General features: G+C 53.1%; 1 protein-coding gene and 1 non-coding gene across 10 annotated transcripts in view; one reads left to right on the top strand and one right to left on the bottom strand.

The window, feature by feature from the left end:
* ATP2B2 (ATPase plasma membrane Ca2+ transporting 2) overlaps positions 1 to 20,421 on the top strand; it is a 112,744-nt gene that overhangs the window by 50,354 nt on the left and 41,969 nt on the right. For 2 of the 9 annotated variants that reach the window (XM_081526080.1, XM_081526078.1), the window contains exons 5-11: positions 1,750 to 1,875; positions 3,471 to 3,503; positions 4,616 to 4,675; positions 10,313 to 10,354; positions 11,167 to 11,325; positions 14,068 to 14,282; positions 18,418 to 18,660. In XM_081526080.1, coding sequence (XP_081382206.1) covers positions 1,750 to 1,875; positions 3,471 to 3,503; positions 4,616 to 4,675; positions 10,313 to 10,354; positions 11,167 to 11,325; positions 14,068 to 14,282; positions 18,418 to 18,660 — 878 coding nt within the window. Of the gene's footprint in view, positions 1 to 1,749; positions 1,876 to 3,470; positions 3,504 to 3,874; positions 3,890 to 4,615; positions 4,676 to 10,312; positions 10,355 to 11,166; positions 11,326 to 14,067; positions 14,283 to 18,417; positions 18,661 to 20,421 lie in introns of all 9 variants that reach the window. The other 7 variants (XM_081526086.1, XM_081526084.1, XM_081526083.1 and 4 more) reach the window with 5 other exon arrangements.
* TRNAK-UUU (transfer RNA lysine (anticodon UUU)) lies at positions 16,297 to 16,369 on the bottom strand. The gene has a single exon. It is a non-coding gene; the product is annotated as a tRNA-Lys (tRNA).

The following is a 20,421-nucleotide window of genomic DNA, read 5'->3' as shown; positions in this document are numbered from 1 at the left end:
TCACGTCTGAAGAAAACTGGGAGACCAGGAGAAGGCCATTAGTGACAAATGATCCTGAAAACAGGAAGAAATGACCATCGATCTTGAGGGGAAAGAAGGAAAATCTGAAAACAGCAGGAGTTTGAGAAATAAGTATTCAGGGGTGTTTGGTGTCTGGGCTCAGTGGCCATGGCCGCCTGTCTGATAGACCAGATATAATTCTTTCTGTGGGACCTGGGGATGGCTGGAGACCCTACATCATGCGGAACTGGATTCTCACCTCTCTGCTGAAGGAGGAGCTATGTGCTAGTATAGAGAATTTTCTAGCCAGAGCAGTAAAAATGAAAAATCACACACAAAAAAACAAGCGCCTGACAGGCCAAACTTCACTTCCCTAGATTCCTTACTAAGCAGAGTGCCCTCTTGTCAAGAAGAAGTTGACAACAAAGACCCCAAAGATGAGTAAAAGTGGAGCTGCTCTGCTCAAAGGCCTCCCTTCCCCCTCCCCCACAGCTCCCCTCAGGCCCCTGGAAGAATTCCAGGACCCTTTTGAACCCAGTTTGAGAAATCTAAAATTCTTGAAAGGGAGTTTGCAACTTTTCTTGTACCGTGGACCCCTGGGAAGGTCCGAGGTCATCATGGGCCACCCCTATTTAGAATAAAGCTTTGAAACACATGAAATACCTTGGATCACAAAGGAAGTCAATTCTATTGAAATAGTTAAAGTAATTAAAAAAGAATAAGTGTGTGGTGTAGTAACATATGCGTTTCTTTATTAGTATACGGAATAACGAGATCCAGCAATCAGTATAACAGCCTTAGTTGTAAAATAAGCATAAGCCTAAAAAGTATCTTATCTTGGGGGCATCCCTGATAGCTCAGCTGGTGATGAATCCACCTGCAATGCAGGAGACCTCGGTTTGATCCCTGGGTTGGGAAGATCGAAGATCCACTGAAGAAGGGAGAGGCTACCCACTCCAGTATTTTGGCCTGGAGAATTCCATGGACTGTGTAGTCCATGGGGTCGCAAAGAGTCGGACATGACTGAGTGAACAACTTTCACTTTCACTTTCAAAAAGTATCTACAGCAGTTATAAAGAAATATTAAAAAAAAAAACTGTGATTTTTGTAACGTGTAATGGTGTTGTGGGCACCGCTGACACTCCTGGAGTTTATTGCCTTTGTTCTTAATGAAGGAAAAATGCTAAATTTCAGCTTGATGTCTGTGGAAATAAAGATTTCATTGTTTCCTCACCCAAGTTCACTGAGCCCTGAATTCTTTCCTCAGATCTTTGAGAAGGAAGTGGACTTCATTTTAAGTAGTCCTGCCCAGGGCTTAGTTGGCATTTTTCTTGCCAGTTGCAAAATTAAATAGAATGAGGTGTGGTTCTAGATATATCAGTACAGGAAAAGACAGAATGGTCCCTGCTTGACCTGTAAGGCAGGGAAAGGGGGAATGGGGAGAGAGAAGAGAGAGTAAGGAGCTCTTCAGGAATGGGTAGGAGATGGTAAAGCCTGAGCTCTCCGGGGGCCTAAGAGCTGAGTATAGCAGTGTTTGAGCACCTGGCTCATCATAGCATTGTCCCAAGGTATAGTCATCTTTAAAGTCATCTTCTGCAATGATACACATTAAACCTTCACTGCAGGAGGTGCCCCAGGACCTTGACAGGCAAATTTCCAGGAGCAGACTGGGACCAGATTCCTTCCACTCCTTGGGGGAGGGAGGTCTGGGCTGTGCAATGGTAACTTGGCTTTCATCCCCATCCCTAGGTACCCATGTGATGGAGGGCTCTGGACGGATGGTGGTGACCGCCGTAGGTGTGAACTCTCAGACTGGCATTATCTTTACCCTGCTGGGGGCCGGTGGTGAAGAGGAAGAGAAGAAAGACAAGAAAGGTAAGCCCAGCCCCCTCATGGACCAGGAGAGGAACTCTTAAGGCCACATTTTTTTTGTTGATTCTTTCACTCAACAAGAGAGTTATTGAGTGCCTTTGATGTCCACACCCTGTGCCAACGGTCGCCTCCTGCATCCTTGAGGCCCTGCTTGGGCCAGAAGGGTCTGTTTGTTCCATCTCCAGGGTCTTGTCCCAGTCTCTGTCTTGTCCAGTCATGTCATGGGGGGTTCCCCTTCCCCCACCACCACCCGAGCCAGGCCAAGAGTGCTGAGCCTTTTCTTCAATCTCCAGCCTCAAGTGTGACCTGGTCCCATCATCAGCCCTGATACTGAGCAGAAAACCCCACCTGGGCATATTTCTTCACTATTCTCAATTCCACTGGACAGAGCTGCACACTCAGTGGAGACTCTACCCAGAGGTGATAGGGGAGCTTCTGGGGAAGGTGCCTCCAAATCAACTGTTGTGAGCCCCTCTCTGATGCCCCTGGAGCTGCCATCTCAGCTGAGTTCTGTCTCCTCCTCCCCAGAAGCAAGTGCCCTCACTCCATGGGCTCCCCTTGGTGCAGCAGGTTGGCAGCTTGGGCTGCAAGTGCCTCTTAGAGCATAGGAGAGCTGGTTGGAAGACATGAGCCCCAATCCCATCAGACCAGGCCCAGATCTAACTTCCAGCCTCTGGTCCAAAACAGCTGGCTACTTACCCGACACTCACATTTGGTCTTGAAGACCCTCCCCCTCTCACATCTTCAGTCCTTTGTCTCCTTCTCCAAGCTCCAGAGGAGAGTCCCCAACATCCAGACTTTCTGGAACCCAGGGGAAGGAGATGAGATAGTAGATGACCCCTCTTTTGGTTTTAGAGACAACAGGGCTACCCTCCAGCTCTCAGAGTTCAGCCAGTCACTGGGCCTGGGTCACAGTCAAAGGTTACTTGTTCCCAGGGCCAAAACCTGTTTCCTCCTGAGGTTATGGCTGCCACAGCAGCAGGAACAGTGGCAGTAAGCTGTGATCTGTGTGAGCTGAGGTTGAAACTGAGGACAAGTCTTGGCCATGAGGCGCAGAGCGTGTCGGAACAGTGTCCACACAGTGACGTAGCAGCTATGGCCACCAGTGGCCCCAGGTGCAGGCAGTTGGGCAGGATGTAGCAGTTCTGCCCACTTCCTTGGCCTCGTTGGGGTGAGGGGCAGAAGCACCCAGAAGCTCCCATGGGCCAGACTGGTGTTTTTTAAAATGCCGATAAGAAAACAGGCCTCTTCTGCCCGGCATGGGTCAGAGTCCCTTGCTGAATGTTTACCTGCCCGTCACCGAGATGGGGGCAGCAGTGCAGAAGGAAGAGGTGGGATGTGGAGGGGGCATGGCAGAGGAAGATGGGGGGCAGCCCAACCTCTCAGGCCCCTGAGAGCAGACCCGGGGAGTTCCCAGGGCTGGACCCCCTTAGCCCTTCCATCCCATCACCTCCACCAGGGACGCTGCTTACAACCCTCCATTTCAGGATGACTCTGGGCGTACCGGAGTGTGCGTGTGTGTGTGCATGTGCGGGCGCGCGTGTATGTGGCTGTATGTGCTTCTCCTTCATTAACATGTCTCAAAAATCATCACACAGGTGTGAAGAAGGGGGATGGCCTTCAGCTACCAGGTACAGTAAGACACCCCCCAGGGTAGAAGGGGCTTTGAGAAGTAGCAGCAGCCACTGACCCCTGAGCCCTGGCCCCAGATCCCCAGCACACAGCTAGAAGGGTACCCGATGGCTGGGGGCTCTGCCCCTCACCCCAGAACTCCTCTCTGGCCCCATGCGCTGCCAGCCCCACAGGACAAGCCAGCACCCCATGCTGCCCTTCCAGTGCTTCCAGGGCAGATGGCACCCCCACTGCCTCTAAATCCCAGCCAGCGGCACACCGCGTCCGCTCAGCCCCACGTGACCCCACAGAGCCCCTCGCCTCACGGCACCACCAACTCACCAGCATCTATTCCCTCTCCCTCCCACAGAACCTGTCCCCCCACCCCAAGAAAAAAACAGCCAGAGTGAATTTGAGCATCTCATATCATTTTTGATTTCTAAATTAAGGAAAACTCACTAGTACCCTCTCTGTCTCGTGTATAAGATGCAACATGCCTGATGTCAACTTTTAAGTGGTGGGGCATCTCCTATGGGCAAGACCAAGGCAGCCTTTTGAGCGTCAGTCAGGAAAGGAGGAGTTGGCCATGGGCAGTGGCCCGAGTCAAACGCACGAATCTGAGGTCACTGCAGTGAGCAAATGTCCTTCCAGGACACAGCAACCGTCACAACAAACGCCCATTCAGAATGGCTGATGCTATTACTGCACCCCTTGCTGAATCGACTCCTGGCCGTAGGTCCCTCTGGCCATGATGGTCAGCCAGCACCCCTCACCTTCATAGAACCCTCACTGACAGAGAGACCTGCCCTGTTGGCTGGGCCAACGGGATGCCTGGGTCCACACCTTACACCGACCATCCCTCCTACCCACATTGATCATCCTCCATATTTTATTTCAAAGACCCTCCATGTCTGAGTTTCTCCCCTCCAACTTGTGTGTCATCTCCATGGGAACATTTCACCCCATCCCCCACCCCCAGATTTGAGTTTCTTGATTTCCGGCGGAGATGTGTGTTTCCGACCATAGTCACATCACTTCCCGCAAGTGGGTTCGCGTCTACGGTTGCTGCCGTCTGCACTGTTGCTTTCCTCCATTTTGACCACTGCATTTTTCATCCCTCCCACCCCCACAGCGGCCGATGGTGCGGCAGGTTCAAATGCTGCAGATAGTGCAAATACCAGCCTAGTCAATGGTACGTCTCCCACCCCGCCCCCGGTGAGCTCTCGGTTCTGGGCGATGGACGCCTCCCCACCCCCAGCTCTGGGCTTTCCTCTCCCTCTTCGGGGTGGCCCAGACTTGGATGTGCATGGGAAGCTAGGGGACGGTCGTCCTCTCACACACGGGGCATGTGCTTAAGAGAGAAGCCACCCACAGGCACCCAGCTCCACTCCCACTGGCGGTGGTCACCGTCGGGCCCTTGACCCCCGGTGGAGCCCAGAAGAGCGACGTGACCTTGGCTTCAGATCTGGGCCCCCCTCCCTCCCTGGAAGCAGCGTCCCTCCCCGCGTGGCCCTCTCCTAAGCACATTCCTGGTCCCGGCTTGGGGGAAGAAGGCCTGGGATCAGGACCCGGGCGGAGGCTGGCCTCTGGGTCCCCAGCGCAGGCTCCCACCCTCGAGGCAGGGGGACCCAGGCCGGTGTTCAGCTCCTGGGCCCCACCCTGTAGCATGGCTGAGCCACCAGTAGACGTTCATTCTCTTCTTTCGTGGAGTGAACGGGCAGGGGTTTCACTTGGGCTCGGGCCCAGTTCTGTCCCTTGGGTGTGGACTGGTGTTTCTTGCTGTTGCCTGTGCTGGAGCATCTGTCCTGAATCTCTGCATTCTTACTGGCCCTCTCAGGGCTGGGCGATGAGGGTAAGGGCTGCCACTGTACCTTGGGTCTGCATCTCACCCTTCTTACACACAGGCAGGAAGGAATTCCGTCCTCCACACCTTTAGAAGATTTCTCACCTCTATACCGTCCCATCTTCTCTGGTCATCCACGTCCCCAAGTCAGGTGACATAAAGTCACCCGGTCTGCTCCTAAGAGCTTTTAGGGCTCGGTCACGAAAACATTGCCCCCGAGAATTGGAGGGAAAGGAAAGCTTTTTCTTTCCCCAGCATCGCTCATCCCAGGAACTGAGCAGCGGGTTTGTCATCCATCATGTCATTTACTCCTCACCACTCCCAGAAAACATGGAGCTGTGGTTCTGCCTCCTCCTCCCCTCCCCTGTCCCAGACCTCTGGCTGAGCCACTCAGATTCAAAGTGACCCAAGATGGAAGCAGCTAGCAGAAGTCAGGGGCTGGGCAACACGCTTCTGTGAGCAGTGCCTGGCCAGGAAGGGCTAATTCGGGTGTGGGTCTATTTCAGGCACAGGAAGAGAAAAGAGGACAGCCTGGGGCGTGAGAGGTGTCACTTGTGAGGGAGGGGTGGTGGTGGTGGTTTAGCTGCTCAGTCGTGTCTGACTCTTGCCGCCCCATGGACTGAAGCCCGCCAGGCTTCTCTGTCCATGAGATTTTCCAGGCGAGAATGCTGGAGTGGGTTACCATTCCCGTCTCCAGGGAATCTTTTTGACCCAGGGATCAAACCCGGGTCTCCTGCATTGCAGGCAGATTCTTTACAGACTGAGCCACCAGGGAAGCCCTAACAGGGAGAAATGATGTAGGCAAATCCACATGGGGGAGGGAGAGGGAAAGGAGGAAACAGGAAGTGACATCCTGCTTCCCCCACTCCTCCCGGATGATGAACCTGCTGGGACCCCATCCAGACTGGTGGGTCTCAAAAAGGCAGCAGCCTCACTTCCAGTTCAAGCAAAAAACTTCCAAGTATTCCCAAGAAAAACTGTAGGAAAAGATGGGGAAACATCATTTCTTACCCACTTTCTGTGCACCAGGCACTTTGCAAGCGTCTCATTTAATCCTCATGATAACCCTATGGGTCAGTTTTTTGTCCCCACTTTAAAATGAGGAAACTGAGTCTCATGGAGATCAAGATGCTAGTCCAAGGTCACAGAGCTAGACAGTAGCAAAGCTGGGACGTGAAGCCAGGCCTACCTGGTGTAAATTTCACCATGATGTAGGGACTTTCCCTGGCGGTCCAGGGGTGAAGGTTTCATCTTCCAGTGCAGGGGGTGTGAGTCCAATCACACCTGGTCAGAAAGCTAAGATTCCCACATGCCTCGCAGCCAAAAAAAACCAAAACAGAAGGAGTATTGTTCCAGATTTAATAAGGACTTTAAAAATGGTCCACATCCTCAAAAAAAGAAATGCTTTAAAAAATAAATAAACTTCACAAGCACTTTAAGAAGTCTTCCCTGCAAGGAAAGGATCCAGTGGTCAAAACTGTTTAAGAACCACTGGGTAGAATTGGTTTCCTCCTTGTTGGAGAAAGACAACCTCGATCGTGCTGTGAGGTAGAGTTAGAGTCACACAGGGCTTCCCAGACTGACGTGGCCACGACACCCTTCCTGGCTGAATGTCGTGGGATTGGTAGACCCCCAAATATACTTTGGAGCCAGTGCTACTGCTGCTGCTACTCGAATTGTGACTGGAGGACCGCATGCTCCTGGGCATCTCCTAGGAGCTCATTAGAAACGCAGACTCTCAGGCCCCACCAAGACCTAGCGAGTGAGAACCTGCCTTCTGACGCACTCTCCAGGCTCCAGGCAGAGTGCATTGAAGGCTGAGGGTGCTAAGTTGAGTCTTGTGAGTAAGAGAATGAACCAGTCCTTTCCACTTCTTGACCTGAGCCGAATCAGGATGAGCTGGATGTGGAAGACACACTCGGGTGGCAGGATGCCCTCTCCTCACTCCACTCCCCCCCAAGCCCCTCCTAGCTGAGTGCTAAGGAGTGTTCCGTTCATTTTGGAGGCATTATAATTGCCATTTTAATTTTATTATTCCTTTTATATTTATTGACACGCGTGCATACATGCTAAGTCGCTTCAGTCGTGTCTGACTCTTTGCAACCCCGTGGACTGCAGCCCATCAGTCTCCTCTGTCCATGGGATTCTCCAGGCAAGAATACTGGAGTGGGTTGCCATGCCCTCCTCCAGGGGATCTTCCTGACCCAGGGACAGAACGTGCATCTCTGGTGTCTCCTGCATTGGCAGGTGGGTCTTTACCATTAGCGCACCTGGGAAACCCATTTATTGATATATCACTATTGAATACATCACTTTTAATCACGATTTTAAGTGATACGTTGCTCTTAATTCTGGACACTTACAGTGTACTTTGCAGTGCTTTTCATAAGCATCACCTTGGTTGAAATTGTTGCATTTCACAGAGGGACAAATGTAGGCACAGGTAAGAGAAGTGACGTCTCCCAGTTCTCCTAGTTAGCAGTCTGTCTCCTCAAAGCTTGTTTATGGGGTCTCCTCACCATGGACCCTCCAGGTCCAGGCTTTCCGCGCCCATGACCCTCGCAGTGCAGAGAGGACTGATCCATTTGGCAAAAATGCATCTGGCATCTGATGCAGAGAGGCCTCTGGGTCTCCACCCCAGTCCCCTATCCTGGGTCCTGTCCTCCATCCCAGCTCCCCTGAATCAGCCCATCTTCTAGGTCCTGTGGGGGACCAGAGCAGCACCCCACCACCATTCCAGGACCAGGTGAGCACCGGTTTGGGTAAGGAGAGCCCCAAATGAGTCCCTCGCTTCCAAGAAACTGGGCCATCTGCGCCCAAGTACCCCCAGGACACAGCTCCTTCCCTCAAACATATGCATTGTTGATTATTTTTCTGGCCACGTGACCGCTATGGAAATAAAAGGAAATTGCTAGCTTGGTTAATGGGCACACGTGGGCTATTGCATCTAATAATGTGTGATGCAAACAAAGTCCCTCTGTGTCCTCTCACACCAGCTACTGAAGCTGAGTCTTCTGGTGCTTTTTAGCCCAGTTAGTAAAATATTTTTAAAAATAAAAATAACTGTTGTAGTTCATTCCTATTGGCTCCAAGAAGCTGTTTCTGTGTTGTTTCTTAATCTGGAAGAAAGAGTTTTAGAATAGAGGGATGGGGGCCTTTCTCTTTCAGCCCCAGGGCAGGTCACTGACCCTTTGCTGGGGGGCTCAGTGGGAACAACCCTGCGCTGTTGCAGAGATGGTATGGAGCTGGCACCCAGGAGGCCACTGCTCCCCTCTGAGGCAGGCAGTGGAACATGGATGTGATGTGGGGACGACAGTGTTTACAGAGGGTCGTCAGGATGCTCTGTAAATGGCGGCTGCCTCTGAACCTCCCTCAGCCCCAGTTTCCTCCTTGTAAAATGAGAGGGATGAAAGCCCCTCCCGCCCCGCCTTGCAGGGTACCAGGAAAACTGACAAGAGCGAGACACTTACGAACTGCCAAGCACTGCTGGGCGAGTGGTTATCACTAAAAGGTAACTTCTAGGTGCTCCGGGAGGCAAGATGACCACCTCTTGTTACAGAGGTGGAAGCCAAGCTGGGAGCAGTGAAGTCACAGGGCTGGTTGGTGTTGAAACAGCAGCTTCAGGAGCCCGGTCCCACCAGTGCTGCCTCAGTGCCCACCCCACCGCAGGCTCAAGGGATGGGGGGGTAGCTGCTTTCTCCCAAGGAGGGCCAAAAATGTGCAACACTTTGGGGCCAGCTGTCCACTCACCTGCGGAGAGCTGGCAGAGCCCCTGCTGAGTGTCTGTCCCCGAGCCGCAACTCTTTATCTGCCTGTGGATATGATCCTGGAACGCCCCAGTAGGGATGCGGTGAGGACCAGCTGAAACCATGCAGGTCATCTATGGGCCTGGCCCACGAACTGTGAGGATGTCCTTCACGGTGATTATCCAGGAGTGGTGAGGGGTTCAGTGACCTTCTCAGAGTCCTTCTGGGGTGGCGAGCCATTGGGCAAAGCCTAGTGTGAGCCCAGGGGACAGGAGGATGCCCCCATCCCTGCAGGGCCAGCAGGTGCAGGTAGGTGTCTAGCTACCAGGTAGCAGTCACCAATACCTACCACCCTGTGAATGCAGCCCACAGGCTCTGGGCCGAGCCTGGGGAGGCAGACCCCACATGGCCCCATTAAAGGGGTAGGGAGCCCCAGACCCAGCACTAGACAGCATCTGACTCTGATAGACAGAGCTGGGGGAAGTGGGGAGGGGGCACTCGGGTTCCCACCAAGCCAGCTTCGCCTCTCTGCTGTGGCCCAAACTAGGCAACCTAGAGTGAGGAGCACACACTTTAGTGGAGGGGAAGGGAGGGGGTGGCTTCCCCTTGGGCACCACGGCATGGCCACACCAAACACCTGTGGGTGCCTCCGAGCCCACTGCTGAGGAGCCTCTGCACACCCTTTGCCTGAATCACTCTCAGTGAGGCTGGGGCGGGGGGGAGGGTTGTCCATGCCGTGGCTTTGTCCTCCACCACCAGGAGGAAGAGGAACTGGAACTGTCTCTCCTGGAGCCAGAAACTAAGGAGCACATTGACCAAACGCCTCCCCCTTCTAGAATCAACCTCTCTCTCTCTCTCTCTGTTTCCCTTTGCCTCTTCTCAGCCCACATAAAGCACCAGCCACATTCCAAATTCATCACTGGGGACCTGAGATCTCTCATTCCCTCTGCTTGTGCAGTCCCTTTACCCTAAAGGCTGCTGTTCAATCTGTAAAATGCTCACGGCCAACATAACCCCCACGGAAGCCCCCTCTCTGCGCCCTCAGAGAATCAAGAGAGACCCTGAAGCCCCCGCGGGTTTGCTCTTGCCTGGGGGCCTCCCCGGCATCCCTGTACTGAGGGCAGAGCCGACTGGGCCCTCCCCCCATCTGACATGAACGTCCGTGGCCCTGTTGCGTCTTCATGGTGACCGATGTGTGTCGTCTGTTCTCTGTTGTCTGTTCAAACTCTTTGTCGTGTAGGTAAAACGCAGGATGGCACTGTGGACGCCAGCCAGAGCAAAGGTAACCCTTTTGTACTAACCTGGTCCCCGCGGCCCCGCCCTGCTGGTTCTAGGGGCCACATCAGAGGCAGACGTCCATGCCTACGGGTGCCTGACGTCTCTGGGCGGGGAGGGGGTAGCTGTGATCTCATGGCACCAGGACAAATGGAGGCGGCACCTGTGTGGACAGTCCACCCACAAGCCAGCATCTCCTCTGCTTTGAGCTATATCCCCACTCAGCTGAAGGCTTGAAGCTGGTTCTTTGGGATCTTTAGGGGCCAAGGGGTCGGGCTCCAGGCCCACCAGTCAGGGCTGCGCTGAAGGAGCAGGGTCTTGGCACCCGTGGATGAGGACACACTCTTCCACTTTTTAACCCCGCTTTTGTCCCTTCTGTCTAGTGACTACTTAATATTCCAGCAACATGGCCCAAGGACCAACTGGGCAGAGCCCAAGCCCGTGTCTTTCCTGAATGTGAAAAAGCTGAAGAGCCCTTTGGGGAAGGGCTGGTGGACTTGCTCAGGCCCAGATGCGCCCCCAGCCCATTCATGCTGCAAATCCAGGGTGGAGCCGTGTCACTCTGTGCTGTGTCCTGTGGCCCTGGCTCCAGGGTCTCCAGCAGGGAGAGGCCGACCCCCTCATCACAGGGAATCTGTGCCGGCCATGCGGAGGGGGCTCAGGCCAGAGAGTGAGAGTCTCACCGTGCTCCCCTGGGCAGGGGGCTGGGTGCCGACACCCACACCCTGCAGGCTAACCTGTGGGTGTGCATGTCTGTGTGTGTGCACGTGTCTGTGTGTGTGTGTATGTCTGTACATGTGTGTGCTCTGCCCCCTGCAGCCAAACAGCAGGACGGGGCAGCCGCCATGGAGATGCAACCCCTCAAGAGTGCCGAGGGGGGAGACGCTGACGACAAGAAGAAGGCCAATATGCACAAGAAGGAGAAGTCAGTGCTGCAGGGCAAGCTCACCAAGCTGGCCGTGCAGATCGGCAAGGCAGGTGAGCGTGCAGCCCTGGTGGACGGCACGGGGTTGAGGGGACGCGGGGCACACAGGGGGATCCCCGGGGCAGAGCCCTGCCCCTGGCTGGGCCTTGGTTACCTCATCTGCAAAGAGAGGGCTTGCATGAGACCCACCCTTGTCTACCGTGGCAACCAGTCTGAGTCCTGATGCAGCAGGCACCTCAGCTGGCACTCAGACAGGTGCAGGAGTGAAGCGCGTGCTCTGGGGGCAGCCTGCTGCATTCTCGTTGAGCTCCGGCTCTGAGGTCTTGAGCAAGTACCTTCACCAAGCTCTGAACCTCCGCTCCCGGCCCGTGGACTTGGGCTCCTGTAGCCCCCACTTCACAGGTTGCTGTGAGGAGTAAAGGAGATTATTTACATGTACAGGCAAGGGTGGAGGCTGGACGTGGGCAGACCCTGTAGGAGTTGGCCATGCAGGCTTTATCCTGAGGACGTTGGGAGCCCTGGAGGAGGTGTGAGCAAGGATGGAGTTGAGCTCTACAGTGACCACCCCAGCCGCCATGCACAGGAAAGACTGAGGAGATGGAGGGCAGCGCTAGGAGCCTAGGGAGAAGCCTGTTTGTCTGAGCCCCAGCATGAGATGGTTGGATGGCATCGCCGACTCAACAGACATGAGTTTGAGCAAACTCTGGGAGGTAGTGAAGGACAGGGGAGCCCGGCATGCTGCAGTCCGTGGGGTCGCAAAGACCCGGACACGACTGAACAACAACAACTCGAGCCAGGTTTCCCAACCGAGTTGTAGCTACAGGTGACGGCTGATGACGGCCTCTCTGGCCCCCAAAGCCGAGCCCGGCTGCCCGGTGAGCCCTGCCCGCCCGACACGGTCTTGGCCTCCCCTCCTGGGTAAGGATGAGGCAAACACCACGGCCTCCCCACCCAGCTCCCTGCTCCTCCATGGCTGTCTCCCAGCTCTAATTATAGGCACCACAGTGTGGAGAAGAGAGGCAAATTGCAGGCTTGGCTGTCTATATTTAAACTCAGGGGCCTGGTGACAGCTCCCGGCTGCTGGGAACTTGGCTTCCCGCCCCTGCGACTGTCAGACGGGGCTCGAGCTGGCTCTTCGGCTCCACATCTGGCAGTGGGGGCGGGCGGCAATGGGTCCGGGGATTTCCTCCATCCCCACCACAAGGAAGGCTCCACAGCAGCGTGGTGCTGGAGGGCAGGGAGCAGAGCCGTGAGAAGCATCCCACGGCTTTCACTGTCCTGGCTCATCCCCTCCACCACTCAGTCAGTCCTGCCAGACGTGGGGCGCAGAATCGAACCCTTCTGGTTCACTTCCCACCTCTGGCTTCTCTCCTGGGATGGATTCCCTGTAAGCAGACCCTGAGATGGGTGGGCACAGGATTTGGGGAGGGGTGCTCTCAGGGGGAGACCTGGAAAGGGTCCGGGATGCCACAGAGCCTCGGAAGAAGCAGACAGAGCCGAAGTTTCCGGAGAAATCCCAGTCACAACCTGATCCCACAGGGAGATCTGGAGCATGAACACCTCTACAGGGTCCAACCCGCGCTGCATCAAGGTGGCTGGGCTTCTGGACCCCCACGTCAGCCCTTGGATATTGGCCATCAGATTGGGGTGGGTGGAACTGCCAGGCACTTTTTGACAAGGAGACGCTAGTCTCCTCTGGCAGAGCCTGCAGGTGTGAGCAGCTTTAGCTATACCCGCACAGCACTGAGGTGGATGGGGGTGGTTGGGCACATGGGGCTGGCAAGAGGGATCCGGGCAGGTAGCTACCTGCAGGTGCTAATTCTATAGTACCTCTCTGGCCTGTGGCCTCGGGCACATCACTTCCTCTCCCTGTTGTTGTTCAGTCACCCAGTTGTGTCCGACTCTGTGACCCCATGGCCTGCAGCACGCCAGGCTTCCCTGTCCTTCACTATCTCCTGGAGTTTGCTCAGACTCATGTCCATTGAGTCAGTGATGCCATCCAATCATCTCATCCTCTGTTGCCCCCTTCTCCTCCCGCCTTCAATCTTTCCCAGCATAGGGGTCTTTTCCAATCAGTTGGCTCTTCGCGTCAGGTTACCAAATTATTGGAGCTTCAGCTTCAGCATCAGTCCTTCCAACCTTCAGGGTTGATTTCCTTTAGGATGGACTGGTTTGATCTCCTTGCTGTCCAACGGACTCTCAAGAATCTTCTCCAGCACCACAATTTGAAAGTGTCACCCCTTCGGCGCTCGGCCTTCTTTATGGTCCAGCTGTCACATCCATACGTGACCACTGGACTTACCCTCTTAGTGTGTGTGTTTGTTTATTGTTTGCTTCCTCCTCTAGAATCTCAGCTTCCCAAGGGCAGGGACTCTGTCTCTTTACTGCTGTGTCCCTTGTTCCTAGAATAGGAAAGTGTGTGCCTGAATGAAGGAGGAAATAAGTGGTAGTCTCTGTGCATCCTATAGTGTGAGAGCACCATGCTAGCAGTTACTTATTCACATGATCACTCAGCACCTATTGTATGTCCGGCAATTTACATGCATTCATTGCATTTGGTTCTTATAAAACCACATGGAATAAATACACATCCCCATTATACAGAGGAGAAAACTGAGGCTCTTTGAGGATCAAGCACTTGCCCCAAGGCCACCAAGCTGAGCTGGCACGTGAGCTAGGGCCTGCCTGACCCCAGAGTCCTTGGAGCCAAGGGTTGGTTGGGTCCACATCTCCCTTCCCGGGGCCCCTTGCCCCCAGGAGGCCCCCTGACAGGCTTCCTCCCACCCATGTCGCAGGCCTGGTGATGTCAGCCATCACGGTGATCATCCTGGTGCTCTACTTCACCGTGGACACCTTCGTGGTCAACAAGAAGCCGTGGCTCCCCGAGTGCACACCCGTCTACGTGCAGTACTTCGTCAAGTTCTTCATAATCGGTGTGACGGTGCTGGTGGTCGCCGTGCCCGAGGGGCTCCCTCTGGCCGTCACCATCTCCCTGGCCTACTCGGTAAAGGTGAGGAGTAGGAAGCAGGACAGCCCGGCTGATGCCCCCGAGCTGGGGGTCTGAGGGGTGGCTGGCGGGGCCAGTGCCAGGACTGCAAGGAGAGCTAAGTAGAAAGGAGTGGGCATGTTGGAAGCTCAGAGAGAGAGGTTGCATGCGGGAGCCCCAAGCTCACAGACCTCCAGGAGAGCCACACCCTGGCCAAGGGGACAGCCATTATTCAGCCCAGCCAAGTGTCCCCTTGTAGTGATGGGGTCCAGTGTTGCCAGATTTTGACATTTTTCTAAGAGAAGCCAGAAACCTGGACTTCATATGAGCTCTCCTGATTTTTAAACATTGACAGTCAACTCAACTCTGAACAGTTGAATAGTCATGTCCAACTCATTGCGACCCTATGAACTGTAGCCTGCCAGGCTCCTCTGTCTATATGGGATTTTCCAGGCAAGAATACTGCAGTGGGTAGCCATTTCCTTCTCCAGGGGAGCTTCCCCACCCAGAGATGGAACCCGGGTCTCCTGCATTGCAGGCAGAGTCTTTACCATCTGAGCCACCAGGGAAGCCAGACCCAAACCCATCCTGTCCCAGCAAATGTTGGCAGAAGTGTGGTCATCACACAGCCATAAGCCCCACTTAGCCTCAGTACTTGTGGGACTAACCTTGGAGTTTGCTTCGTAAAGTTCTAAACAGATAAGCCTAAAATAAAAAGGATGTCTGGTTTTAGGAAAGCCCCCTCCTCTCAAGAGATGGGCTAAAAATAGGAGGTCTGAAAAGCATTTCAATAAAGGGCTTGTGCTTAGTCGCTCAATCGTGTCCAAGTCTTTTGCAGCCCCCTGGACTGTAGCCCGCCTGTCTCCTCTGTCCATGGGATTTCCTAGAGAAGAACACTGGAGTGGGTTGCCATTTCCTACTCCAGAGGATCTTCCCAACCCAGGGATTGGACTCATGTCTCCTGTGTCTCCTGTACTGGCAGGCGAATTCTTTACCACTGAGCCAGCAGGGAAGCTGATAAAGGGCAAGTGGGCCCAGGAGTGCCTTGGGTCTGGGGTGCTCCTGAGTGCCACCCTGATGACACAGCCCCACCTCCCCCTGCTCCCAGGCCCATGGCCATTGGCGGAGCCCAAACACGGGGGTGTGGGGGCTGGCACCATCTCATGAGCACGGGCTTCTGACCCTCTTGGGGGCACTTCCAAGCCGGGCTCATCCCCAGATCCCCACACCCTGGGCTCCTCATCTTGCCTCAGCCCAGTGATTGCCCCACCTCGGCAGGCAGGGCCCTGTGCTCCCGTTTCCCAGGGTCCCTAGGCCAGGATGTGCCTGCGAGAGCAGAGGCCAGGGCTGTTTATAAACAAGGCATTCGCTCCAACTCGTTGGCAGAACTGACCGAGGGCACGGTCAGTTTCCACGCTGGAATTTGGGCTGGGCTGGCCGATGCAATTTCATACAGAACAGAGATCTCAGGGCAGTGCCAGAAAGTGGCAGGTCTGTGTAAAAAGACACCGCCCTTATCGTCTCCTTGTTTTGGGGTTCTCTAAGAAACTCCATCCCACAAACCAAAGCCCAAACAGATCACAACACAGGCTGATCAGGGGGCCTGAGGATGGAGACCTCTTGCTGCTCTGAGTCTGGACCCCGCAGCTACCCAGTGGAGCTCAAGTTCCCCTTAAAGGTCATAAATGGTATCGGGGGTTCACTTACAGACCTGGTTGCCTCTACACCTGTAGTCTTTGTTTCTGGCACCTGTGCATTCAGCTGCCTTAGGTAGTGTTACTTATACAGTCACTTGATAGACTGAGTACGGCCCCCACCCGCCCCCCAGGAGAGAGGCAAACTCTCCACTTGCTGAGCCTGGACCTACCCTTTGGCCGTGCGTGCTCAGTCGTGTCTGACTCTTCATGACCCCATGGACTGTAGCCCACCAGGCACCTCTGTCCATGGGATGTCTCAGACAAGAATACAGGGGGTCTTCCTTATCCAGGGAGATGGATTCTTTACCGCTGAGCCACCAGGGAAGCCCCACAAAAGCAAGTGCCAGAACAAGGACTTGAACCCTGGACCCTCAGATTAAAAGTCTGATGCTCTACCGACTGAGCTATCCAGGGTCCACCATCCAAAGAATAGAGGTGACACTTAGGTCATCACTGTCCAATAGAGACGTGACATATGTATGATGTTAAATTTCCTAGCAGCCGCATGAAAAAGACAAAACAGAAAGAAACAGGTGGAAATAATTTTAATAATGTACATTATTGAACCTAATATGTCCAAGTCATTATCAAGCCAACATGTAATATTTAATAATACACAAATGGTTAGTGAGATTTTTACATTTCTTTTCATAATCAGCCTTCAAACCTGGATGTGAAATATACTCTTGTAGCACATTTCATGGGCTTCCCTGGTAGCTCAGATGGTAAAGAATCTGCCCACAATGCAGAGGGCCAGGGTGCGATTCCTGGGTTGGGAAGATACCCTGGATAAGGGAATGGCAACCCACTCCACTATTCTCACCTGGAAAATCCCATGGACAGGGGAGCCTGATGGGCTACAGTCAGTGGGGTCGCAGAGTCGGATACAACTTAGCAACAACAAATGATAAGAGAAGCTGCAGGAACACATAATTCTACCAATATTCATTGTTTAGTAACATGACCTGCTATTAAAATTATTCTAGGGACTTCCCTGGCAGCTCAGTGGTTAAGACTCCATGCTTCCAATGCAGGGGGCGAAGGTTCAATCCTTGGTCAGGGGAATAAGATCCCACATGTCACATAGCCAAAAAAAATTTTTTTTAATTATTCTAATTGCACTCCTTTTTTACCCTTTTTATAAAGAGTTATAATGAGGAGCAAGAAAAAGGAAATCAGATTCCTAGGCTCAGACTAGAACATCTGACTCAGCCTTTAGCTAAATCCACTTTTTCACATGTGTTCTTGCCAGTAGCAGAGAAGGCAATGGCACCCCACTCCAGTACTCTTGCCTGGAAAATCCCATGGATGGAGGAGCCTGGTAGGCTGCAATCCGTGGGGTCGCTAAGAGTCAGACACGACTGAGCGACTTCACTTTCACTTTTCACTTTCACTTTTCACTTTCGTGCATTGGAGAAGGAAATGGCAACCCACTCCAGTGTTCTTGCCTGGAGAATCCCAGGGACGGGGAAGCCTGATGGGCTGCCGTCTATGGGGTCACACAGAGTTGGACACAACTGAAGCGACTTAGCAGCAGCAGCAGCTTGCCAGTAGGGTCACTGTGTCAGGAGGACCTGCAGTTAAGAGTGGTGGTTCCTTAAGAATCACTTTATTTGCATTATTTGCTTGAGAACCTGGAAGAAGCTAGGAGTGTGATGCTGGGAGGAGAGAAAAGAAGGTGACTATAAGACAATTAATAATTGTAGAGCAGGATTTCGTTTTTGTTATAAACTTGAAAAGGTATTGTTATGTAAGATACACCAGTGCTCAGTGGTAGAATTATGACTGACTTGTTTTTTCATGCATATCTATATTTAAAAGAAATTTGTGATTTTTACTATGCAAGTTATAGTATATAATCATTGTAGGAAAATGGAAGCTATAGATTTTTAAAAAGGAGGCAATAACAATCTCCTATAAATGTATCACTCAGAAACAATGACACTAATATTTTGGTTTTTCCCACATAGTCTCCTATGTCTATTAATACATATATAACTTACTCTTCTTCACTTCTCATGAAACCAAAGTGACCGTGAAAACCAGGCACCAGTGAAAGACGGTACCTTCGGAAAAGAAAAAGCCCATAATCAAATAAAGAACTTATTTCTGTTAGGATGTAAAAGGAAAGTATCTGAAGTACTCAAAGAGGACCCAGCCTTCACTTACCATCCTTTTTGCTATCTTTTCCATAAAGAATACAGATTACTTCCGTAATTCAAATTAATAAAGTCAATTAATCAACTCTTTTAAATGGCTCAAGTAATTTGAAAGAAGAAAGAGAAAGTGCTGTACACAAAAAAGGAACCCAGATGACAGAAGCTCTTGAAACCCAGATCCTTTGCACGGGCGTGAAGCAGAGGGGCAGTTCTGCCTCATTTACTGCGTGTTTACACGGTGCCCTCACCCCCAGCCCCCAGCTCCCTCTCCTCACTGTCCCCTCTCCCCGGCCCCTCCTGCAGAAAATGATGAAGGACAACAACCTGGTCCGCCACCTGGATGCCTGCGAGACCATGGGCAATGCCACGGCCATCTGCTCAGACAAGACGGGCACCCTCACCACCAATCGCATGACGGTGGTGCAGGCCTACGTGGGCGATGTCCACTACAAGGAGATCCCTGACCCCAGCTCTATCAACGCCAAGACCATGGAGCTGCTGGTCCACGCCATCGCCATCAACAGCGCCTACACCACCAAGATCCTGGTGAGTGGGGCAGCCTCTGCCAGAGGGAGAGGCGTCCAGGGGGTGGTGCAGGAGCACCTGGCTGGCGAAGCAGAGCGATTCGTAACTTTAAATCCTGCTGATGTATTTCGGGTCGTCAAATAGTAAGCAGTTGTTTCTCTTTGACCCAGCTATGATGCTTGCGTGTGTGCGTGCTAAGTCGCTTTAGTCATGTCTGACTCTTTGCAACCCCATGGACTGTAGCCTACCAGGCTCCTCAGTCCATGGAATTCTCCAGGCAAGAATGCTGGAGTGGGTTGCCATGCCCTCCTCCAGGGGATCTTCCTGAGCCAGGGATCAAATCCACGTCTCTTACGTCTCCTACATTGACAGGCGAGTTCTTTACCACTAACACCACCTGAGAAGCCCCCAAAGTGAAAGTGTTGGTCACTCACTGGTGTCTGACTCTTTGTGGCCCCATAGACTCTTAACCCACCAGGATCCCCAGTCCATGGGATTCTCCAGGCAAGAATGCTGGAGTGGGTAGCCATTGCCTTCTTCAGGGGATCTTCCTGACCCAGGGATCAAACCCAAGTCTCCTTCATTACAAGCAGGATTCATTACCATCTGAGCCACCCATGAGGGAAAAAAAAAAAAGATTACTGTTAATTGTGTTTTTTAGATCCTATCATTCCCCTCCCTACAAAAAAAAAAAATCTTTTTATTAGTTAGTTTCTGCTATATAATTACTCCAAAACGTAGTGGCTCAAAAGCAAACTGTGTCTTTAGCTCACAGTTCTGTGAGCCGGGAGCTCAGCTGACAGACGCATTCCCTCGCGCATCCACCGTGGGTCACGCGCACAGCTCAGCTGATCTTGGCAGGACTGTAGGCTGATCTGGGATGACCTCAGCTGGCATGGCTCGTCTCTGCTCTGTGTGGTCCCACTTCCTCCGGCAGGCTCGGCTGGGCACTTCACGTCATTTTGCCCCGTCCTATTGGCCAATACACGTCGAGAGGCCTGTCCAGATTCAAGGAGCAGGGAAATAGACCCCATCTCTAATGCGAGGGACTTCAAAGTCACATTGCAAAGGGCATGGATTCAGAGAGGGGACTCACTGTGGCCATTTACAGAGCCTACCACCAGCGACAATGTAGTTATTAGTAATAGTAGGGGCATTACTAGTTTTAATAAGAAAAAAAAGCACTCATATTCCTGTCTCAGCCACCTAGAGTCATCATGCTAGAATCCCTGTTTGGTTCAGAAGCACAGGTTGCCATTTTATAATTAACCAGCATTTGAGTGAAGAGAAATACAGACTGGTCCATCCAGAGCTCTGTCAGCTCCCAGATGCAGGACATTCCTACAGAGCGAGTGTCTGAGAGGACAGCTGAGCTTTTCTGCCTGCCCTGCCAATGTGCCCTGGCCCTGACCTCTCCTTCTGCCCCTGAGCCAGCCTGAACTTTCGGGATCAGACTGGGTTGGGGAGCACCAGAGCCTGAGTCAGTGGCCCAGGACAGAGGGCTGTGGGGTCCAGGGGGGGTGGGGGGCGTTTGCTGGGGGGAGGCAGATTCTGCCTCCAGACACTGGGACTGCAAGAACTGTCCCGTCCACTGTGGCCAAGCAACTGCCCCATCAGCCCAGAGCTGCAGAGCTGGTAAGGCAGCCCTGACAGGAGGAGAAAGTAGGTCGAGAGAAAGCATGCAGATGGGTGATAGAGAACGCTGGGGGTGGGAGTGGGGGTGGGGGCGGGGAGGGGGATGCCAGAGATGACGCATGTTTGTCTCCTTCTACCCCTCCCCCC

This window comes from Giraffa tippelskirchi, chromosome 9 (assembly GCF_054371585.1).
Source record: "Giraffa tippelskirchi isolate mGirTip1 chromosome 9, T2T-mGirTip1v1.2.pri, whole genome shotgun sequence".
Taxonomy (NCBI): Eukaryota; Metazoa; Chordata; class Mammalia; order Artiodactyla; family Giraffidae; genus Giraffa; species Giraffa tippelskirchi.
Note: the sequence above shows the minus strand (reverse complement) of the source record. Positions and strands in the feature narration are given on the sequence as shown.